General features: G+C 51.8%; 1 protein-coding gene across 1 annotated transcript; it reads left to right on the top strand.

The window, feature by feature from the left end:
- Window positions 1–2815: 2815 nt before the first annotated feature.
- Window positions 2816–14347, top strand: CCT8 (chaperonin containing TCP1 subunit 8). The gene is made up of 15 exons (XM_054577747.1): window positions 2816–2985; window positions 4838–4928; window positions 5586–5665; window positions 6725–6874; window positions 7326–7506; window positions 7616–7677; window positions 8605–8742; window positions 9565–9743; window positions 10426–10492; window positions 10568–10655; window positions 10730–10845; window positions 11213–11284; window positions 11363–11527; window positions 11752–11871; window positions 14159–14347. Exons 1-15 carry the CDS (start codon window positions 2926–2928, stop codon window positions 14234–14236), a joined length of 1647 nt encoding a protein of 548 aa, XP_054433722.1. The 5' UTR covers window positions 2816–2925; the 3' UTR covers window positions 14237–14347.
- The last annotated feature ends 806 nt before the right edge of the window (window positions 14348–15153 follow it).

Here is a 15153-nt window from a genome sequence, read left to right as displayed (position 1 = left end):
CATCTCATAAAGTTAATTTCTAATTGTTGTTAGAGTACACTTTCCTAAATTGTCAAAAGTCCCCATAGGATGATGTAGGGGTGAAACAACCTTCTACAAAGGATTTTCCTACCATTACCCTCCTTCTCCATCTGGATTCCTGGTGTGACTTCGCCTCAGTGGTGCAACTGGGCAGAGAGTCAGAACAGTGAATGTGTTACAGAAGAGAAACAGCTAAATCGAATAGCAAAGAGAAATGTAATTGTTCTAGCCAACCACCACATAAAGAGATCCTTCCTTAATTTTATTCTCCTGAGACTAATGACTGACCCTAACGAAAATCCTAGTGGAAATAATTTTAATAAAAATAACCAAAACATTAAGAATAGGACAAGTGAGGATGACAATGGCTGATAAGCATTGTGATCAGACCACCTGTGTTTCTAGAGCGGGACCACTCATACATAGGTTCCTGGGGAAATCCTCTACTTGGCATCAGGGATGCCAAGACATTTATTGTAAAGACCCAAAAGGGTGGAGTACCCCACTTTGAAGGTATAACTAGGCAGGCTCCAGACCACTGCTGAGACAGATGAGCTCCACACACCAGACTGCTGCTCTACACCATGCTGATCTCCCTCGGCATCAGCCACTGGAGGCTCTGTCCTGCTGCCCCCCTGGCTCCAGAGATCCCTCCTTGCAAGATGCTGATGACTCCCTCGCCCACCGTGCTGCCTCCCGGACCCGCAGACTGAGACTCTGGGACTCGGGTTCGTTATCCCCCATTGATTGCTCTGTGTGTGTGTTATAAATTCTCTTAGATTGTTAGAATGTGAGTAGGATACTAATGTACGTTGATGTTCTACTTTGAGTGAAACTGCATTCAATGAAGGCTGAGCGGACAGCATAGTGACTGTGTGTGACTTGTCTGTTCCTCGGTGCCGGGCTGCTCCGCACCTGGCTGGCCGGCTGCCTGACAGGGAAGACTGTTACAAACATAGACTCGTGACACACGTTAGTGGGAAGTATGAGGGTATGGACCTCAGGGACATTCAGCTGGGGGCCGTACTCAGGGAAAGTCTCTGGACAGAGGAGAATGGTACCATTTCTTACTTTTCTGAAATCCTTATTCACTGCGCCCTCTGAATAACCTCGTCCAGTGCAAGAGCCTGCCCCTGGCATCGCTGGCTGCCCCCAGAGCAGAGGGAAATGATTTCCACTTCTTTCTATTTCCTACTTATTAAGATTAATGTAAGAACAATTTTTATTACAAACTTTTCATGGCAATTTGATTCATTAACTGTTAACTCACGTTTAATTTTCCACAGTCCTTATGAAGGTTTGATTCCTTAGTCCTTTTAAGGTTAAATTTCATCAAGTGTCATTTTAACCCCTTTTAGTTTTAGTTTGTGTTGGCTGTAAGTAACACTCCCTTTGAGTCTGATGTTTTTATTTACATTTGAGTTATCGGTAAGAAAAATCGTGTGTTCTATTGTTTGGGACTGATCGATTGCAGGGGTTCCCTAACTCCTTGGGCTCAGGACCCCTTTACTCTTAAACATTACTGAGGTTCTCAAAGAGCTTTGATGTGGGTTACAGCTAACAATATTATCTATATTACAAGGTGAAACTGGTTTTTTAAAACATTTAACTTAAAAAATACAGTAATTAGCCCATCACATGTTAACGTATTTTTAATTAAAAACTGTCAAAACAAATAAAAAATGGGAAGGTGGCATGGTTTTACGTTTTTGTACGCGTCTTTTTATATCTGTCTTACTCGAAGGCAGATATAAAATGCCCTTCACGTTCCATCTGCTTGGCTCACGCTCGTCGCGGCGCCGCCTCCCGGGCACAGGTGCGGCGGCCAGGCCTGCGGTTGCCTTGGAAACAGGCGGGTCGCGGTCTGCAGGCTCGGGCGTCCCGGCCTCCGTGAGGCTTCCCAGCAGGTGTCCACGGACCATTTGATTTGATGTGGCAAAAAAAAAAGCATTTTTTTATCTTAATAATTAAGTATTTCTTTAATAGGAAAAAACTAAAAAACGTTGTAACGGACAACAGACATGAGACGTGGTTATTCCTCCAGGAACAGAAAACCTGTCCCAAGGTGAAGGAAAGAAGGAGTTGGCACCTGCCCGTCGGAGAACGCCCCGCTTCGCGTTTCCCGCATTCCCGGCGGGGCGCGGCTCTCCAGGGCGCTCTGCTGCCACCCCGTCTCCTTTAACGCAGCCCGTGTCCGGGGTGAAGCCACAGGCACCAACCAGGTGGCTCATCTCCAGGGAGAGCCAGGGAAAGGCGTCCGGACCGGGCGAGACGCGCGCGGTGCGACCGGGGTGCTGGACCGGTCCCCACGGCGGTCTCCGCTTCCACCGCAAGGAGGGAGCGTCGTCGGCTCCCGAGGCTGCAACCTGTCCGGCGAGGCGCCGCGCAGTGGGACCCTCGCTGCGTCGCGACCCGCACGGGCCCGGCTCCTCCCGCGCCCGGGCCCGAGAGCCCCGGCGACCGGCTCGGCACCTGCGAGGAAAGGGGGCCCTACCTGGCCCTGTGGGCCTGGAGCATCACGTGCAAATTACTCTCAGGAGGCAGGCGAGGCTTCCAGCTCAGAAACGGCAACAACGCGACGCGTCACGCCCGCATCTCCACAGCCGCGGCTGTGGGGAGGGAGCCCAACGGTCTCGCCGCCTGCGCGTGCGCAGCGCAGAGGACCGAGGCGCGCTCTGCGATCGGCCCCACCCCTCGAGTAAAGCGGCGCAAGTCTGTGTGGTTCCGGCCGCGAGAACTGCTCTATCTCGCGAGGCTTCAGGCCAGCGGCAGGGGAGGGGCGGGTCTAGCTAGAGAGAAAGGAGGAGCGTGAGGCCGCGCACGCTGCGTTCCCAGGAGGCTGTGCGGCGCACGCTCCTTCTGGGGTCCGGCGAACCGCGCGTGAACGGCTTTCCCGGTGCAGCCATGGCGCTTCACGTCCCCAAGGCCCCGGGCTTCGCGCAGATGCTCAAGGAGGGAGCGAAGGTGAGAGATGCGGGCCGGGGGAGTGGTGCAGGAGCGGGGGCGTGGGCCTGCGAGCGGGCCGGCGTGCTCCCCCATGCCGGGGTCGGGCGGAGAGAAGGTTCCAGAAGGGGAGGTGCCCCGGGGCGGCGGGCGGACGCGGCGATTCCTGTCCCACCGCGACCCCGGACTCGCGGCCCGCGGGAGCCAGCGGAGCGGCGTGACGTCTCCGGATGCCTCCCGCTCAGGGCCCAGGGCCCGACGGGGGAGGGCCGGGCCGGTGGAGTCCCCCGGCCGAGGCGGCACCGCGGCTGCCCACGTGGGTCCTGCCCCCGCCAGTGACCGGCCTTGTGCGGAACGCGGCCCTTCGGCATCTCGTTGTCTCTGGCCGCGGGGGGTGGGGGCTTGACGGTGGCACTTTTGAGGTGTGACTCGCAGGGTACCTGACATCCCGGCCTGAATAAAAGTTGGATGGCCGGACCTGGAATGTTGCTTCAAGCGCATCATTTTAGAAGTATTTTCGTGCGCTGCTGATGAATGTGTCCGTTGGCTGTTGAGCCGTGGTGTCCGATTTTCGTCCCCAGGCTTCCTAGAGGTTGGCGAGGTTCGGCGTCAGGGAGCTGGCGTCTTGTCGGCAGGACGCACCTTTGGGACAGCGCGATTGTAACTGAGTAACTGTCTCGGTTTGATGTAAATGCAGGTGGAGCAGCTTTGCCGAAAATGATGTCAGGCTGAAAACTTCGTAGTGTTCATTCTAAGGCAGAAATAATAGGCAATCAGACGAGAAAGACAGTAAAGGAAACCAAGAGCGGGATGGTGGAGAATGAGGAGTAGGATGCGGGCAGGAAGCTGAGTGGTGCCCAGCGGTGGGAGGGGCTGCCGAGGTCGGGATGGAAGTGTCCAGGCCGAGGGGCCAGAGGGCGCAGAGCCTGAGGATGGGGGTGTGGCCATGAGCTTGCCGAGGAGGGGCGGGCCTGTCGCCGAAGAGGGTCTCAAGGGGTCTGGCTGGTGTTCGAGGTGCCGGTCCTGCCAGAGCCAGTGGGGAGGGGCGGGAAGCAGGAGTTGGGGTGGTTATTGCACCTGAGACCCGGGGACAGTGCCGTCTGAGGCTCGGTGGTGACAGGCACCCTGTCCACTGCAGCGTCCCTGCACACGCAGCTGCTGGGCATGAGGACTGTGGCCCTGCACCCAGGGACGCACTTGGCATTATAGTTGCATGAGGCTGAGGCAGCCACGGTGGCTGTTGTGCTGGGCAGGGCAGCGCTAGACACATGTTGTTGGCGTGAACACGGCCCATGAAATGTGCGAGGCCACGGTAAGTCCTGAGTCTAGGGTCCAGAATTAAACAGTCCAGCTCTGGGCGCGGTTCAGGAACTGTGGGCCGCGTGCCCTGGAGTGGACGTGCCCCCCCCCCCCACCCCGAGCGTTGGGGCAGGTGCATGCGAGGGACTCCAGTGACACGCAGCTGCTGGCCTTGGCCTTGCAAAGCTCAGGCTCCAGCACGCGAAAAAAGCCGTCCACCCGCGTTTCGCCTGTGGCCAGAAAGGCATCTTCATCTGAAGTAGCGTGCGTGCCCCGCCTCCTTGGGTCACTCCTCCCTTCCCTCCCCACTGCACCGAAAACAGGACGGGCCTCTGGTTTGAGGGAGCGGGTGTCCGGGGTCCTTAAGAATCCTGTGTTTTGTTTGCTCCACTAGTGAGCAGATGTGTGGGTCATTGATGGACACCGGGCGCCATGCTACACGTGAGTCTAGCCTGGTTCTCGGGACGTCCCGGCGTCGGTACCGAGGTCGGCGCTGTCATCGTGACCCCATTGCTCACAGAGGAGGACAGTCCCCACTCTGTTGTCCAGCCTAACACAAAGTCTGCGTTCACAGCATTTCTCAGGACTGGAAGAGGCCGTGTACAGGAACATACAGGCCTGCAAGGAGCTAGCACAGACCACGCGCACTGCGTACGGACCGAACGGTAACTTCCAGATCCCTGCGCCCAAGAGGCACAGCCGGGGCTGGGTGTGCTGCTCCCCTGGACGCTTTTAGAGGCTTTAGCCTTTGCTACGCACAGGGTGGCGTCCCAACTTATGTCCTAGTGCAGCAGCACCAGCCGGGGGTTCCCGTTTCTAATGAACATGTCGGATAATCTTCAGAAAAACAGGAATTGAAATATTACTCTTACTGTATCAAGAGGATAGAAAAATCGTGGGTCATTCACCATTGAGATAGTAGCTGATGTTCACCGTTACAAATGGCCAGCACTTCACGCAAAGTAACACTGGTATAAGGGGGGGAGAGTCTCTCTTATCTTCTGTGTGAACTGAATTTAATTAACACAGGTTTATGGAATAAGCAAAAACCAAATTTACTTTTAAGTAGATTAGTTTGTATATTTTAGTATAATTTATACTTCTCAATGAAAAAGGAGACAAGATCAGCATTACCCTGAGTAAACTGGGGAGACGTAGCGTGCTGTGCTGTCCAGGGACATGGACGAGGGCGCCTCTGTGACAGGCTCTCCCACGGTCATTGAAGAAATGCCCAGACGCTCATGTTTCTTCACTAGATTTTCCTGGGTATTTGGAGGAGGATTTGAGTAATAATGGATTTGTTTTTGTAACTTATTTTCGAGGAATGAACAAAATGGTTATCAACCACCTGGAGAAGCTGTTTGTGACAAATGATGCAGCGACCATTTTAAGAGAGCTGGAAGTAAGTCCTTCTTTTCAAACAAAAGTCAGATGTTTTGGTGAAATCAAAAATTAATTTAACATTTTAGACACTCAGAAAATTCTGTCTCCTAAGTTAGCGGCTTACAGGGGGATTGATTGTGATTCCGCGTATTTGCTAATAATGGCACCAGATAGAATGGGTTGTCTGGTTCTGTGTTGTGTGACACTGAAATGGCAGGGACAGCTGATACTCAAAACAGTGGCTTTAAGAAAAATCACACCACTGGTTTGCTTTGTGACAGTAAAACTGCGTAGTTCTGGTGTCGCAGTCTGTAGCAGAAACAGTCTGCAGGTTACGGGGACCGTCCCGCATGTCACTGCTTGCCCGTGAGGGCTGTGTGACCTTAAAGCACCATGATGTAGTCCTTCTTCGTAGAACTCGAGATGTGTTCGCACTTCTGACTTGAGTAGGACACGCGGGGGCCTGTCACCGGGGTGTCGCGTGCGCTGTGCTGTCTCCCAGTGCCGCTGTAGTGCCGGGTTTTTCGTTTCCTCGCTGGCAGTGGTTCGTTACCCCTTGTTTGTCTCTGAAAAGCATCGAACTTCCAAGGGGAAAAATTTAAAATCTTGATCTACTGTTTTGGAAGAAATAAATATTTTATTGGACCACAGTTGACAGGCGCAGAGTAAGAATATTTGTAGAAACACACCCGTGACCAACCTAACTGGTAGCTGTCAGAGTTCTCATGAAGCTTTTTTTTTTAAATGTGCAGATTTAGTGGTGGGATCACTTTAATTTAGTGAACATATCATAATGGTCTGAACCGGACACGTGGAGATGTCCATGCCGGGTGGCCGCATGTGGCAACGTACGCACTTGGAGGTCATTTCCCTTCGCAGTGGCCCTGTGTGCCCGTGGGCCCCGGGGACTTGGTTGTCCCGTGCGGCCACGCCGTCCTGTGCTGCCGTGTGACTGGGGGGTCCCTGGCCCACTGGGAGAGTGGGGCCTGCTGACAGAAGAAATGGGGGTGGATGTTTTCACATGGCTGGCGAGAGCAAGCGCTTGAACTTGGTGTTTAAACCCACACCCCTCCCCCAGGTGCAGCACCCTGCCGCCAAAATGATCGTGATGGCCTCACACATGCAAGAGCAGGAGGTTGGCGACGGCACAAACTTCGTGCTGGTGTTTGCGGGCGCGCTGCTGGAGGCTGCCGAGGAGCTCCTGCGGGTCGGCCTGTCGGTCTCAGAGGCAGGTGGTCGTTGTAGAGGGTCCTCCCACCTAATTTTTGTCTCTGTGTGTACCTGTGCACACACACCTGCCCACCTGCTGCAAATAAGACCCACCCTCGTAGCAGCAGTGAGTGCAGAGCCTCACCTGGCGCACCTGCGGGACACGCGCTGTCTTATCCTTGCTGGACACCCTGTCGGTGAGGCCTATGAGAATCAATGCCATTTTAGTTTAAATGAGGAAAATGAGGCCTAAGTTAGAAAAATCTCCCTCGAGATCTTGTAGCTGGTAAGTGGCAGCTCGGATTCAAGTTTGGCCTGTTGTCCAAGCCTTTACTCTTAACTGGTAGGTTCTGCCATGAATGTTACTCTCGATGAAGCTTTGCTGTTTTACCTTGAAAATAAATACCCATATTCTTTGGATTGTCAGAATTGAGTCTTACTAAGAAACGTTTTTGCACTTCACATTTAAGGTCATTGAAGGTTATGAAATAGCCTGCAGGAAAGCCCATGAGATTCTTCCCAGTTTGGTTTGCTGTTCTGCAAAAAATCTCCGAGATGTTGATGAGGTCGCGTCTCTACTTCACACGTCCATAATGAGTAAACAATATGGTAACGAAGTCTTTCTGGCCAAGCTCATTGCTCAGGCGTGTGGTGAGTGAACAGTGAATGTAAAAGTCCAAAATAAGATGTCCTAACATGGCTAAGATGTTTCCTCTGTTGTCCCATTTATATCTCTTGATGTGTCTTATTTTCTTAACAGTATCAATTTTTCCTGATTCTGGCCACTTCAACGTTGATAATATCAGAGTTTGTAAGATTCTGGTAAGTTTAAAAAATGCATTAATGTTATCTGGATAGGTAATTTGTTTTGGGAGGATAAATTCTGTGTTAATCACACCTAAATCTGACTCTAGGTTTGGACACTTCCTGCCTTTTGAAGCATCATTTATGTAACACTTTGATTTTGTTAGGATGTCATGGTTATATTCAAAAGAGAGTTGGCATCTCCATGTAAAGTGACCGTTTTCCCGTGACAGTTTGAAGGGAGAGTAGTGCATAGACACGGTACTTTTGCTTTCTTCACACGTGCTCAGTAGGCACGGAAGGCCGTCAATGAATGCGATGGGGCTGTCCTGCTCTGCGGTAATAGAATTCACTTTAATGTTAGTATTAAAATAAGAGTGTGTTCTTGATAAAAACGACTGCTTGATAGAGTAAAACCTGAAACTGTAGTGGTTTTTGCATATCCGCGTGTGACTGTCCGCGTCGCTGGGTGTTGCCGACATACATACGTGTGCTCGTTCTGTGCGTCCGCGTGTAAAGGTGTGTCTGCACGCTGTGTTTTCTGAGTCGCTCCGTCTGGCGCCCTCCCTGTTCAACCGTAAGCTCGTGAGAACTGAACCTAGGCCTCATGCCCGAGTCTGTCCAGTCCTGACAGCGGTGCCTCGTCCCTGAGCACCCCACACTGCGTGGATGAGGGGTGGGTGGGTGGGTGGCTCGGGGGCGGGGGGCGTTCTCAGCCTTCGGTTCCTCCTACGATGCGGAAGTCCCTCTCCCCTCCCCCATGTCAGCGGCTTGTTCCCAAAGTGGGTTCTTCCCTGCACCACCCCGCTCTCCCCGGGAGGGCACTGCCCAAGACAAACGTGTGCTGCTGCGCGTAGACGGGGGTTTCGGGAAATGGCAGAATCCACACCGTGGTCCGGGTGGTGGTACCCCGAGCTCATGGGTGGGTTTGCCGTCACTCCTCAGGGCTCCGGCATCTGCTCCTCTTCAGTCTTGCATGGCATGGTTTTTAAGAAGGAAACGGAAGGCGATGTGACATCGGTCAAAGATGCAAAAATAGCAGTGTACTCCTGTCCTTTTGACGGCACCATCACAGAGACGAAGGTATGTGGGCACCCGGCCCTCGGCGTCGGGCGAGGCTCGCAGGCACCGCTGGGAGGGTGAGCGGACGCTGCGGGTCCCATCTGGGTTTTAAAACCAGGTTTATATCCTTTGACTGTGTAATTCAAGTCTGAATGTCGAATCTTCACGTGGTGGCAGTGTAGTTTATGCTGTGGTGTACAGCCCCTGACTTCTAATGGAACTCATTCATTCAGCAAGCAAAGTGCTCACTAAAGAGAGTTCCAGTGCGTGTGTGCCAATTGTTAAATTTACAAAACATTGTCAAGGTTCTGTAGCATCCTAAAACAAAAGTATGCTCATATAATTTGAAATTGATAAGTTTGGTTTAAAAAAAAATGCATGTCGTATGAAGTGTGAAGTTTATAGGTTGCTATTGACTTTGCCCCTAGAATTCTTGAAATCTGAGTAGTTGATAGTTTCAAAAGTTAGGCTTATGGTGGGGTATTGGTTTTTCAGTCCACATTTTAGGAAAAGTTCGAGAACTACAACATCGTTGTTTTGGTACATTACTTGACAGTTGTCAAAAGTCACATTCCAGGACACCAGCCAGCGTACCTCAAAGTGAGGTCTGTCTCCAACCAGGTGCCTGTCAAAGACAGAATGCGTCAGTTCTGGGAGCGGGATGGTCCGGGAGCAAACCGAGTTTCCATTGTTCCTGTAACGGCTTTGTATTCTGCTTCATGATACAGTTCTGTCTGTCTGCCGAGTTTCTCCCAAATCTTTATGTCCTCAGTAATATGCTATTCTGTGCCTTTGAACACCAAAGCAAAGTGGTTTTAAAGAGAGGGCTTCCTTGTTTGCTAGGGAACCGTGCTGATAAAGACGGCCGCAGAGCTGATGGACTTCAGTAAGGGAGAAGAGAGCCTCATGGACGCCCAGGTCAGGGCCATCGCTGACACCGGTGCGAACGTCATCGTCACGGGCGGCAAGGTGGCGGACATGGCCCTTCACTATGCAAACAAGTACAACATCATGCTGGTGAGGTGAGAGCCCTCTGCTCTACCTGCCGGAGCTGGGCGCGGCTGTGTGCGACACGAAACAAGCTGAGCGCACCTTGAGGACGTGAGGGGGGCGGGGAAGCGTGACGTGGTGGACCCAAGAGCAGAAGGACCTGCGCGATCTCGGCAGGCAGGAAGCACCTCTGAGAAAACGTTCTTTTCAGCTCAGAGCTGCAGGAGCAATCAGCAGGCGCTGCCACTTGGAGGGAGGGAGGGGCGCAGGCCCGCTGCCAGTGCACGGGAGTCGGGGGCACACTTGCAGGTCAGGAGCACGCACGTCCGCAGGACCACCAGGCAGCTTCCCGACCCACTCCCGCCCCTCCTCGCACCTGAGCGGACGTGCGGGCCCTCCCTGTTCCCCTCCTCGCGTGACGTGTCTGCCCAGAGTACAGCGAGAGAGCCCTCGCGCCAGGGCTCCCCTCCCGTTCCGCAGCTACCAGCCCTTGGTGGCTCCGGGGGACTTGGGCTCCTGGTTCGGGAAGATGCTGTGAACGCCTGCGTCTGGGCTGCGCGGTGCTGTCTGGACCTTTTCTGAGCTCGAACCTTTAGGTCAGAAGTTGTGACTTGGGGACCACTGTACAGTCTCCCGTTCAGTCTCTGCATTTTATCCTCTCTGATAGAATTAAAGCTGCTATTAAGATTTTTGTTTCTGTTTCGTGTTTTTAAGGCTGAACTCGAAGTGGGATCTCAGGAGGCTGTGTAAGACGGTTGGCGCTACGGCGCTGCCTCGGCTGGTAAGCACCGCGGACGGCGTTCCCAGGGGGTTGAACCTGGTTGTGGCTTTTATTACAACAGCTGCTTTCTTGCAGACTCCTCCCGTTGTTGAAGAAATGGGACACTGTGACAGCGTGTACCTCTCAGAAGTTGGAGACACGCAGGTGGTGGTCTTCAAGCATGGTAGGTCGTGCTGGCGAGGGGTGGTGCGCGCGGGGAGTTCGTTTTCTTCACTGATACCGTGTGTCCATCAACAGAGAAGGAAGATGGTGCCATTTCTACCATAGTGCTTCGCGGCTCCACAGACAACCTCATGGACGACGTGGAGAGGGCGGTAGACGATGGTGTGAATACTTTCAAGGTTCTCACGAGGGTCAGTAGTAGAGGAACCTGGATTTAGTGGCTTGCAAGGCCTCAGCAGCCCAGTTCCCAGACTCCTGGGCAGTCTAGAACTTCAAAATGGGTCACTCATGTAAAGCAAAGCACCTTTTTTACTTAAGATTTTTTAAACTGTGTTGAAGGGGTACTTATGGTTGTTCTCAATTATAAGCATTGTTTTTAGTGCTACATCTGGAAAAGCAGGTAAGGTTCTATTTGCTTTGGTCCTTGCGCGCAGATTCCCGCATTTGTTTACAGTTTGTACTTAGCATTTGACTAAGAAACGGTGGTGGGGGACTGGCGTCAGAGGTTAGGCCACGGGAAGCTGCTCCTTAGTGACCTTCTCTCACCACACGTTACAGGACAAGCGTCTTGTGCCTGGAGGTGGAGCCACAGAAATCGAGTTAGCCAAACAGATCACGTCATATGGAGAGGTACCACTTTCTCACTGTAACTTCGTTTTCTTCTCGCCGCTTGAGTCAAGGAGGGTAATGAACTTGCATTTGCTTTAGGCGTGTCCGGGACTTGAGCAGTACGCCATCAAGAAGTTTGCAGAGGCCTTGGAAGCGATTCCCCGGGCCCTGGCAGAGAACTCGGGGGTTAAGGCCAACGAGGTCATCTCCAAGCTCTATGCAGTACATCAGGAAGGAAATAAAAACGTTGGCTTGGACATTGAGGTATTTGGGGGAACAAACACTGAACTTAAATTGGTTTTCTGATTGCAGAACCTAAAAATAGAGATAATAAATGTAAAATGAGTGGGGATAGTGTTCTTCCTGTTTTTCTAATAAGTTTTTGTTTTGTAGGGTATATAGGGTAGTACTTTTGCCTCCTTTTCTAGTACAAACATTTTTACATAAAAGAACTTAAAGTGAAAGAAGGAAAATGGCTGTGTTGACAGGCTGAAGTTCCTGCTGTGAAGGACATGCTGGAGGCCGGGGTCCTAGACACTTACCTGGGGAAATACTGGGCCATCAAACTGGCTACGAACGCCGCCGTCACCGTCCTCAGGGTGGATCAGGTGCGTGGCAGGGGAGGTCTTGCTCTTCGGAAATACCCGCTGTCCTGCGGCCCCGTGGTGTGTTCACAGACCGGACAGAACAGAGTTCTCATTCGACTCAAAGGAGGGCCCCCCCCCCCCCAACAGGGGCTGCAGGGCCCTTGGCAGCTTGTGTGTGTTTGACCTGGAGTCTGAGTGAAGACCCTGCTGTTCAGACCCCTTGCGGCCCAAGGGTCCCTTGTGGGCAGTGGTGAGGGGTCCGGGAGGAAGGGAGCCTGTCGCTGGCCCGTTAGCCCTGGAGGCGGCAGGACCCGGGTGACAGATGATGTCTAGAGGCACTGCTAAAGGTTTGAAGGTATTAAAAATCCACTTTTCTGTGCGTTTTTAAAAAATTAAGGCAAAGAGGAAACATGGTTAAGACTGTTCTGGGCTCAGAGACAGGCTAGAATTCGTAATTTTTCAAGGTGTTTAGTAATAAACTGAAACTCATTTTTCTGCAAAACTCTAGAAATGATTATTAAGCAATGAAGTATTTGTAAGTATATAGAAATTTTAAGTCCTGGGAAAACAGTGAAAATCATGCTAAATCTTAGGATTAGCAGGTGAGGTGTAAATTAGGCCATATAAGTTTGGTGGTATGGGAATACAGATTTAATCTCAGTAGAAGGAAACACTTTTTTCCTACTGTAACATGACCCAAAGTGAAACTGGGTAGTTGTGTACTAAACTTATTAATAGGGTGCTTTTATAGTGGTGTATTGAACAGTTTTCAGTGGAAGAATGGGTATTTTCTGGTTTTTAAATAAACATAATGGATTCCATTATGCTTGTTTTAAAAGTAAGGACCAAAAAAGGAGGAAAGGAAATGGTGGCAGAGATTCTAATAGTGGAAGTTCCTTTTAGCCCAGATCCTTCGTGAGTGTCCATTGTCCAAGGCACTGCTGGGTCCCCGTGTGGACGGGAAGCTGGGGCTTTGGTTATTCGTTGTTCTCGCCCCCTGGGCTGCTCTTGGGGAAACAGGTGCCCAGCAGCCCACCCGACTGTTATGCGGACCAGCTTGTGTTACGGTAACAAAAGTGTACCTGATTCTGTGTAGCACCTGTGCTGGGACAGGACTTGGAAATCACATTGTAAGCACTGGATAAGGTAGAAGGGCTGGATTGATCTTTGTCAATACTCACGTCACTAGTTGTCAAATTATGGTCCACCCATCGGCAGCGTCAATATCAGGGAAAGCTTGGTAAAAATACAAATCCTTGGGCCCAACCCAGACTCCCCGAGTCAGAGCCTCTGGGGCGCAGGCCCCGCGACTAGCGGGGGGCAGGGGGTGGGGGAGCCCTGCAGGGGCCGCACTGCCCGGGGCGGCGGCTGCTCTGTCTCTTCAGACAATCAGGCTACACTTAGGTTCTGAAAAACGTGCTGCCTTTAATTGAGGCTGAACATAACTCTCAGTTAATAAAACTATTTCAGAAATTGAAGGTTTGGATTTCTTAGTGGAAGCTTCTGAAAGGGGTGTGGACTCTGCCGTGGGTGCCGGCAGTGAAGGCTTTTACAGCTTGTGCGCTTTAAAGAGAAGCCGAATTGCAGACCCTCTCTCAGAATCCTGTTTCCAGTTTTGAGATTCAAAATGTATGCGTTTGAGATTTCTACTTTGAGGAAGCCCAACTAATTTAATTTGGCTTCTCCCAAAGTTATTGGAGCCCAAAGTTTAAAGGATTTCAAATATGAATCCTTTAAAACTGCTAGATGGTTATACTTGTGAAACTCCGGTTAGCACATTGTAGATAAACAGGCGGCTTCTGCTGGGTATTTCTTTATGGACACACACTTCAGCCACTCGCACGATTCTCGGGACAGGTCCTAGCGACCTGCGGTGCTGGACTTGGTGTTTCCGAGTCGACCACTGTAGATTATAGTGGCAAAACTGGCAGATGGACCTGAAGTTCCTAGCCCACAAGGAAGTTGGGATAAAGATGGTTGGCAAGACAACCCTTGTGTATAAATAGCAAACCAGGGGCCAGGTGTGCATGTCCTCTCAGCTCTTGCCTTACTGACACGCACATGTGGAGGGAACAGGTGCCCTGCAGCAGCACATGTGTGTGCTGTCCCTGTGAGTGTCCAGAAAAGCAGGGAACTCAGGCTGCCACGTGCTGACAGACCTGCTACTGCGTGTGACACTGAAACATAGGATTTACTTGTAGGTGGTGCTTGATCTTGAATCAGGGTAATAGGAAAATGTTCCTTTCCATCCTTCTGAAGGTTAAAAGTTGTGTTTCTAAGTGTGTTCTCGTCCCCTTTTGCTTCGCAGATCATCATGGCAAAACCAGCTGGGGGGCCCAAGCCTCCCAGTGGGAAGAAAGACTGGGACGACGATCAGAACGACTGAGCGGGCGGCTCTCACCCGGGTGGCGTAGAGCTCCCAGAGTTGGCGGGTGCTTTCCTGTCCGTAAATTGTCTCCTCGGCTGCGTGATACAGTAAACACGTTGTTATCAAAGCCTCACTGTCTGGTGACCAGTGTCCTGGGGTCTCAGTGACCTGACTCAGCCTTGTTCCTGACACTACCTGGGGGCCGTCAGGCAGGTCGCCGCAGTAATTAGGGGCCTGTTCTCCCGCGTAAATTTCAGGGGCATGCGGTTGTGCTCCTGGGGAGGTCGTGGACGCTGATTTCCAAGGGGGAGGCAGGGCTGAGAGGTTGTGACACAGCAGGTGACCCTCCCCCCCAGACTATAGCACATTTTCTGTCTGCTCTTTCCTGGAAGTCTGTTGCCTCCTAGGTTACATTTTTCAGTGTGTGTGTTTCCCCACAGCTTGGGAAATCTAAGCAGAGAAGTAACCTGTTTCACTAGCAATGAGTACAAAGATGCTGGCAACACAACTGAAACGGCGTCTCCTGGCATGTGCAAATGCAAGCAAGTCAGGATCCCAAAGCAGATCTTTAGGATCAGGAAAGTTAACATTTATGGACACGTGATACTGTATGTGCTGGATAATACTTTGAAATTTCACATCGTTTTGGGTATGTCAGGAACTGGGGCTGACTGGGTTCACTGTTTGTCGAAGCAGCCCTGATAGACCTACGGGGAATCCACAGGCTTGGTGTCCTTGCAGCTCTCGGGGGTGCATCAGCTCCGAAGCGCTGGCTGCCTGGTCGAAGGAGCTCCTGGGGGGACAGCCGTGGGCTCTTCCTGGCAGGCTGGCGGTAAGAGGCCCTGGTGCCCTGTCACTTCGTGCTACAAGGGTGGCCTCGGGCCAGCTCATCACACACAGCGCTGCAGTCAGCCTGAGCACAGCTGCGCATGTGG

This window comes from Pteronotus mesoamericanus, unplaced genomic scaffold, assembly GCF_021234165.1.
Source record: "Pteronotus mesoamericanus isolate MK-2021 breed Mesoamerican mustached bat unplaced genomic scaffold, CSHL_Meso_final contig_116, whole genome shotgun sequence".
Lineage (NCBI taxonomy): Eukaryota > Metazoa > Chordata > Mammalia > Chiroptera > Mormoopidae > Pteronotus > Pteronotus mesoamericanus.
Note: the sequence above shows the minus strand (reverse complement) of the source record. Positions and strands in the feature narration are given on the sequence as shown.